The sequence below is a fragment of the Sphaerodactylus townsendi genome, linkage group LG13 (assembly GCF_021028975.2).
Source record: "Sphaerodactylus townsendi isolate TG3544 linkage group LG13, MPM_Stown_v2.3, whole genome shotgun sequence".
NCBI classification, from domain to species: Eukaryota; Metazoa; Chordata; class Lepidosauria; order Squamata; family Sphaerodactylidae; genus Sphaerodactylus; species Sphaerodactylus townsendi.
In genome coordinates, this window is record NC_059437.1 from 3,829,396 (window position 1) to 3,838,254 (window position 8,859).

At 45.3% G+C, this 8,859-nt stretch overlaps 1 protein-coding gene across 1 annotated transcript in view; it reads left to right on the forward strand.

The window, feature by feature from the left end:
- The window catches only part of LOC125442735 (neuronal migration protein doublecortin), a 40,816-nt gene extending 36,351 nt beyond the window's left edge, over positions 1–4,465 (forward strand). Inside the window, exon 3 of the mRNA XM_048514369.1 lies at positions 4,074–4,465. Coding sequence (XP_048370326.1) covers positions 4,074–4,450 — 377 coding nt within the window. The 3' untranslated portion in view covers positions 4,451–4,465. The remainder of the gene's footprint in view (positions 1–4,073) is intronic.
- Positions 4,466–8,859: the final 4,394 nt, after the last annotated feature.

Here is an 8,859-nt window from a genome sequence, read left to right on the forward strand (position 1 = left end):
ATATCGCCCTTCTAGGCCCCTCCGCTCGTCGGAGGCAGACCTACTGGTGATCCCTGGCCCCAAGGTGATCCGGCTGGCCTCTACAAGGGCCAAGGCTTTTACGGCTCTGGCCCCTACCTGGTGGAACAGGCTTCCAGGTGAGATCAGGGCCCTGCGGGACTTACAAAGTTTCCGCAGGGCCTGTAAGACGGACCTGTTCCGCCAGGCGTTTGGCCAGCCGGGATGATGTCAACTCCGCCATAAGAACATCTGGCCTCCCGTGGGTACATAAAGGGGGAAGGAGGGGCTGAAACCATCTGTAGTTTTAGTATTTTATTTATATATTATTTTATTGTAAATTATGTATTTGATGTTTTAAATTGTTTTAGTGTTGATGGTCACCGCCCTGAGCCTTCGGGGAGGGCGGTATATAAATATCTATATCATCTATATCTATATCTATATTTATATCTATCTCTATCTCTATCTCTATATCTATCTCTATATCTCTATATCTCTATATCTCTATCTATATCTATATCTCTATATCTCTATATCTCTCTATATCTCTCTATATCTATCTATCTATCTATCTATCTATCTATCTATCTATCTATCTATCTATCTATCTATCTATCTATCTATCTATCTATCTATCTATCTATCTATCTATCTATCTATCTATCTATCTATCTATCTATCTATCTATATATAAATATATAAATATATAAATAAATTATATATATAAATACATATAAACAAACAAACAAACAAACAAACAAATAAATAATCCCAAACCGTTTGCAGCCATCTAGGCTGGAAGGTGTCTTGTACTATTAAAGAAGAAAGACCTTTGTGATTGGAGTGTACCTTGATCCACTGATATATTGATAATAGAAAAATTCTAGTCTCGATTCTCATTATACCAGTTTCAAGACCATATCAGGCATTTGACACCCGTGTCCTTATTTCATCAACTCCAGATTCTCACATTAAACATCAGTCCCACGGAAAACAGGCTAAGATTTTTCACAAGTGAATTTTCATGTGAAAATCTGCTGTTAAAACTGCGCAGGCAAGTTGGAACTTTTCGACAGAGGAAGCGGGCAAGAAACGGGCAAGAAAACCAGAGAGCTTGTCTTAGGTCCGTGGTGGCAAACCTTTGGCACTCCAGATGTTATGGACTACAATTCCCATCAGCCCCTGCCAGCATGACAAATTGGCCATACTGGCAGGGGCTGATGGGAATTGTAGTCCATAACATCTGGAGTGCCAAAGGTTCGCCACCACTGTCTTAGGTGGATTCTGCACAGGCCCTGGGAGCAGAGGGGTGCTGGTGTACATTCACACACTTGTGCGCTGGCGGCGCCTCCGCATGGAGGCTCACCTTTTTTTTGTAACTTACCTCCTCCTCCCTCCATAGCTCCGTCGGAAGAAGGGGACATGCCCCCGTGGCCCTGGCAACGGCTTAGGGGTCGGGACAGGGGGATGTCCCCTCATCCCTATGGAGCTACACAGAGAGGAGGAGGTAAGTTTTTTTTAAGCGGCACTCCGGAAAACGGCCCTTTCCACCCGGTGCCATTCGCTTGGCACCAGGTGGACGCTGCCGCTTTCCAAAAGACTCGCTGGTTTAGTGAGTAAACAAAACACTGCTTTGATCCTTTGAAGATGCCAGCCACAGATGCAGGTGAAAGGTCAGGAGACAATGCTACCAGAACACAGACATATAGCCCAGAAACCACACCACACCCTCAACAAAACACCGTTTTTACTGGGCAGATACTGGTTATTTTGACCCGTGCAGAATCCGCCTTAGTTTTGGACTTTGGATGGATTGTGGACATCGTCACTCTCCCCTTGAGGACTTCATGCCAGATTTGCACAATATATTGCACGGTGATGGTGCACGGTGGAGATTCTTGAGGCTGAAGCCTCCCGTGAGTTTGTAGTTTCTGTGCTTCTGCAAACGCATGTGCACGTTTGTATTAAATATGTTTAGCACTTTTTGCATCTATTACGTTTCTGATCATTGTTTTGTAGTCTATTGTCGAAGGCTTTCACGGCCGGAATAACTGGGGTGCTGTGTGGTTTCTGGGCTTTATGGCCGTGTTCTAGCAGCATTCTCTCCTGACGTTTTGCCTGCATCTGTGGCTGGCATCTTCAGAGGATCTGATGGTAGGAATGGAAAGCAAGTGGAGTATATATACTGTGAGGTCAAAAGGTGAGGCCCTCTGAATAGAGTAGCCTGGCATGTGAGTCACAAAGAAGTCTGTAGCCTGGGAACAACAATGAAGATAGCAAGGTCAATAGGTGAATGGATCTGAATAGAAGTATCCTGGTCTGTCTTCATTGTTACTCCCAGGCTACAGACTTCTTTGTGACTCACATGCCAGGCTACTCTATTCAGAGGGCCTCACCTTTTGACCTCACAGTATATATACTCCACTTGCTTTCCATTCCTACTATCAGATCCTCTGAAGATGCCAGCCACAGATGCAGGCGAAACATCAGGAGAGAATGCTGCTAGAACATGGCCAGACAGCCCGGAAACCACACAGCACACCAGTTTTGTAGTCTGGTTGTCACTTGTTTGTGCTTGTGTGGGTTTCTCTATCCGCTGCACCATGCTGGGAAGTCAAAGTCCATTGATTTCAATAGACTTAGTCCACAGAACCGCACTGTCACGCTGGCAATGTCCTTGTCCCTGTATGACCAATATCTTGCCATTTCCAAGCAGTCTACCACTGCAATCCTGTGTGAAACTATTCCAGTCTAAACTTGTTTATGTCAGTGGAGTAACTTTGCATGGTACTGTGCAGTTTGACTCGGGCCAGCGGACATCCCTTCCCTTCTCCTCTGAGTTTCCAGTGGTGTGTGAAGGAGATGACGACATCACAGCCTTGGGGCTGTCGTTTCCACTGTTCCAGACATCCACCAATATCTAAGAAACAGTGGAAAATAGTGATCTGCGCCACCGTATCAAGGAACGGCTATTCGACCAGGAACATCAACTCCTAGTTAGCAAAGCAAGGAGCCTGTTTTCTCCCCTTCACTTTGAAATCATGCCCGGGACCTGCAGGACAGCTGCTTACTTAAACATCTTGCTCGACCCTAAGTCTAGGTGGTTATTCACCAGAGCAAGAACAAACACATTCCCTCTTACCTTTTCCCCGGAGAGATTCACGGCATACTCAAAGGAAAAGCGTACATGTCCATATTGCTCAACCTCTGAGGAATCATTGGAGCATGTTCTATTAGTCTGCCCAAAATTCATAGATCTCAGACCTAGTTTGTTTTTTTCAACACCGACTTACTTATGCCCTCCATATTCCAAATTGAACCGCCTCTTGAACAGTGAGGATCCCAGGCAGCTGAAAATGGTGGCCAAGTTCCTGCTCGATATTGTGAAAAATTTTGTTACTGTCTTGTTCCCCTTTTTTGGAACGGTTTAATCTGGGGTATTGCTGATGCCATTTTACTGAATTACTGCTGCGTTTTAAATATTTAAACTTTTAAACTTACATTTTAATTTAATGGGGTTTTGTTTATATACTGTATATGGAATCCATGTTGTACACCGCCCAGAGCCCTTTGGGGATTGGGCGGTATAGAAATCCCATAAATAAATAAATAAATAAATAAATAAATAAATAAATAAATAAATAAATAAATAAATAAATAAATAAATAAATAAATAAATAAATAAATAAATAAATAAATAAATCAGTCAGTCAGTCAGTCAGTCAGTCAGTCAGTCAGTCAGTCAGTCAGTCAGTCAGTCAGTCAGTCAGTCAGTCAGTCAGTCAGTCAGTCAGTCAGTCTCCGGCTCTCCTTTTATTCACTTATTTTCTTGAAGTTTGTAATGTATGAACTATGAGCAGTTGTTTTACTCCGTTAAACTCTGGATCATACTACTGCACAGTTTTACCTGTATTTTCTCTTGATGCCTAATAAAGGTTTTTTGAATTTGAATTTAGTGGAAAATAGAGTACAAAGTAGACATCTTCTCTCCTTCTGGTTCCTTCAGGAAGCGAGAGAACAGCTGCTTGTTTCCCCCTTTCGTCTAACCACTTCTCTGCTTCTGTTCTCCAAAGGTGAAAGCTACGTGTGTTCGTCGGACAACTTCTTTAAGAAAGTGGAATATACCAAGAATGTCAATCCGAACTGGTCCGTCAATGTGAAAACCTCAGCCAATATGAAAGCGCCTCAGTCCCTGGCCAGCAGCAACAGCGCCCAGGCGAGGGAGAACAAAGATTTTGTGCGTCCCAAGCTGGTGACCATCATCCGGAGTGGGGTGAAGCCGAGGAAGGCCGTGCGCGTGCTCTTGAACAAGAAGACCGCCCACTCCTTTGAGCAGGTTCTCACCGACATCACGGAAGCCATAAAGCTGGAAACGGGAATCGTCAAGAAGCTGTACACTCTGGATGGGAAACAGGTAGGGGCCTTTAAGGTCATCCTCTGGACTTCTTGATGCTTGGATCTGTACGTGCTATAAAATTGTACAGGCCTAGGAGGCTCGCCCCCGAGATCTCATTACCCACAACCTCTGGCTCCTTCCTAAGCAGCGGGGCTGAGAATCGGGGGCCCAGTTACTTTTGGGACATCTTTCTCCTAGGCTGGTGCTAGGGTGGCCAATTCTGGGCTGGGAAATTCCTGGATATTTAGGGGTGGGCCCTGGGGAGGATGAAGTTTGGGGAGGGGGTCCTGTTTCTCATGGAAAAGTAGCACAAGAGAGATTTTTTTGGGGGGGGGACTTGTAGGACTGAGCTTAAAACTTCTGACTGTGCCAGATCCAATTGCTTGAACTTGGCTTCAAAAAAGTTAAGAGCTGCAGGGATATAATGACCACCTGGTTGTGGGTTTTCCAGGCTGCGTGGCCGTGGTCTGGCGGATCTTGTTCCTAACGTTTCACCTGCCTCTGTGGCTGGCATCTTCCGAGGTGCATCACAGAGGGAAGTCAGGGACAGTTGAATCCGGCCGGGAAAGCCTTCGACAATACATAACAACCACCGTTTGTTTTAAGGAATAAGATGTTCAAGAGATCAGTGGTGCAATTATAAACAGAGGTATGCATTTCTAAACTCACTGGGGTCAGTGGACTTAGGGAAGTGTGACTCTCACCTGTAACACCTTCAACATCTATTACATCAGTGAATCCTGCTGCTCCCCCCCCCTTCTGGTTTTTAGGGGATTGATAGTAGGCGCCATCTACTATGTTGATTTTAGTATGCTGCGTTTTAATGGGGTGGGGTATTTTACTTATATAGAGCCCATTTAATTAATATTTACCGGATTTAGTTTTTGGTTATGTGCTCTATTTTGTTTTGTTGTTCACCGCCCTGAGCACTCTGGGGGAGGGCGGTATATAAGTTCAACCAACCAACCAACCAACCAACCAACCAACCAACCAACCAACCAACCAACCAACCAACCAACCAACCAACCAACCAACCAACCAACCAACCAACCAACCAACCAACCAACCAACCAATAAACAGACAGACAGACAGACAGACAGACAGACAGACAGACAGACAGACAGACAGACAGACAGACAGACAAATAAATTAGGACTTCACTGTATTTCAACTGCTTGTGGGATTGAAGTTTTTGGGGAATCGGGGAGTTAATAAACACGCCATTCTGAAGCAGAATGCCAGCCTCTTTGAATTCTAAACACTCTAACATTTAAATGTAATGGAACAATCAATGGAAAGCCAATTAATCACTCAGGGGTCTTCAAACTATGGCCCTCCAGATGTTCATGGACTACAATTCCCATCAGCCCCTGCCAGCATGGCCAAGTGGCAGGGCTGATGGGAATTGTAGTTCATGAACATCTGGGGGGCCATAGTTTGAAGACCCCTGAATTAATTACTCAACGAAGGATCCTTTAATTGGTTTTAGTCCCTTCATACTCTGTTTCTACAATCTCCTTTCCACCCCACCCCTTCCATATTCCTTGTCTGCTTTCTAAACCCTCTCTAACAGGGCACTCCTGTGCACAGTTGCTCCAGTCTAAGCCCATTAAAATCAACGGAGTTAGATTGGAGCGACTCTGCACGGGATGGCACTGTAAGGGAAGACTTGCCGAAGCCTAAAATTAACCTGCCAAAGACGCCGCCATCTGTTCCTAGAGAAGCCCGACTTTTCATGCCAACGGTTGTGTTACTAAATTGTTGCTGGTATTAGTATCAGGCAGGGAATGCAGCCAACCGTTGGAAGGAAACAGATGTACAATCACCGCTGGTCTAAACGTCAGTGAGCACCGAATATTCTCCAAAGGATTTCTCCCCACAGCCTAACCTCCCCCCCCCCCCAACCCCGCTCCCCGGGCTTCTCGTATCATGGTATTATTTGGGCTTTAGGGCATCATCTCTACTATGATCCTCAGGCTTTGAGCTCATCAGAACGTTTTATGTCAACATGGATGGCTTTCTCTCTGTTTTCTTCCTGCTTTTAAACAAATTGAGCCAAACGATGAAGCGGCGCCCAATAAGGACAGGGTGGATTCCCTCCAGTCCTTTCGGTTGCTTCTTTGTGGGTGATGTGATGTAGCTTTAGTATGTTCCTTTGAGTCCCTATGGAGAGAACGGCATTATGCAAAGTTCATAATTTACCAAATAAAAGAAATATGCCTAATAGCTATGAGTCGATATGTCCTACTTGGATTTTTCTATGTTCTTCTTATAGCCTCTAAGCCAATGGGGCTAAGGTTGCCAAACTCCAGGTGGAGGCTGGAGATTTTCTGGGATTACAACTGATCTCCAGGCAACAGAGATCAGATCAGTGGTGGGATCCAAAAATTTTAGTAACAGGTTCCCTCGCCAGCCCCCTCTCAGCAAAGGGGGCAGAGGCATACCTAGGCAAACCTGAGCACTGAGCAAAACCTGAGTTGGATGCCCCCCCATGGGCAGCCACCCCACCATGACCCCCCCAATTTTTTTTGCACCAGGTCATTTCTAAATCATCATCACATCATAGAAAATGCCCCAACTCACAAATCTGAACACAGTAATGGTGAAACACACAGGTTCTTTGATAGAGACTGGTGAGATAAAAGGTACGAAAGGCTGAGAATCCACGAATTGCAGTACCTGAAAGGGATTAACCCAGTTCAGGGAGTTACATTATTAGTCGCAATTGCTATATGGAACCTTCACGTTCAAAGGCAGGATGCCTCTCGGGGAGGCGAGGGCGTGGAGACGGAAAAGTGGACCCAATTAGTAACCCCCTCTCGGCACACACAAATAATTAGTAACCCACTCTCGGGAACTGGTGAGAACCTGCTGGATCCCACCTCTGGATCAGATCCCCTGGAGAAAATGACTGCTTTGGACGGCAGACTCTGTTGCATTTTACCCACAGAAGCCCCTAAACCAGTGGTGGCGAACCTTTGGCACTCTAGATGTTATGGACTACAATTCCCATCAGCTGATGGGAATTGTAGTCCATAACATATGGAGTGCCAAAGGTTCACCACCACAGTCCTAAACCCTGCCCTCCTCAGATTCCACCCCCCAAATCTCCAGGAGTTCCCCAGCCTGGGAGCCCCAGGTGGGATGGATCCTACCCGAAACCTCCCAATCTACTGAGCAAAGTTTCCTTGCATTGGAAGAAAAGCCATTCATATTGGAGGACGTCTTCTTAGGCCGGAAGCTGGCTTCTTGGACAGTGGCTGGATCTGTCCCAGGGACTAGTGGACCCAGTTATACAGCAGAAAGAACCAAGCAAGAGACAGGAGGTTTGTGGGACCAAGTGGGAAACGCCATCTTGTGTCATCTGATGCTGGCAGACCCAACAGGTGCAGTACCACCCCCGGCCACTAGCGGGTGCTTTTTTGCCATCAAGTCACGTTTAACATATGGCAACCCCATTGGGTATTCAAGGCAAGAGGTGTTCAGAGAGATCAGCACTGGATTTAGATGAAGAGAGGCCCGAAGCTATTCAGCTGATGAGACCCCTTCCAAGCCCCTGCCCTCATGTTTAGAGGAAGATGAAATAGAGTTTTAAACAAAATTGAGGAAGGATGATTACTGAAGGAAAATTACTCAAGGGTGGTTTAGAGACTGCAGTGCGTTGTGACAGCATGGGAAGGAAAGACATATGACAGTGTCAAAACTATTATAGCCCTTGGCTGGAGGCCCCCTAGATTTTGAGGCACTCGGCTTCAGCCAGCCAAGCCTATATGTAAATCCATAACATCCATGTCACAACTCTGGTATTCCTTGGGGGTCTCCCGTCCAAATACTAGCCAAAGCCAACCCTGCTTAACTTCTAATATCTAACAAGATCAAACTAGTCTGAGGCTGTCTAGGGCTCTACTACTACTACTACTACTACTACTACTACTACTACTACTACTACTACTACTACTACTACTACTACTACTACTAATAATAATAATAATAATAATAATAATAATAACCTTTAATGGCATAATTAAAACAACAGCAGCAATATACCAGCAACAATGGCAACCTCAGTGTAATGACACCGTCTCCAGTACAGTTATAACCGTTTGCTGATGACAGAGCACAAAAAGTTAGCCAGCGCTTCCAATACACTTGCAGAGCCACAATCCAGCATCGTTACCACAATTGATAGATCAGTGTTATCAATGGGGGGTTTTAGCCACGGGTTTAGATATTTGTTCCTGGCTAAACTGTGTAACGGGCAGTGTAATATCACGTGTTGGATTGATTCTTCGTAAGCTGAACTGCAGGGACAAAATTAGGGCTCTACTTACAATGTGGTCACTCAAATACAGCTATGACTCATACAGTTCCCTCTTCTAGAAGGTTCTCATAGTTGAACAGGAAATAACGCATCCAGATCTTCCCAATAGGGTCCCTGGTTCAATCCATGGTTCCTACAGAA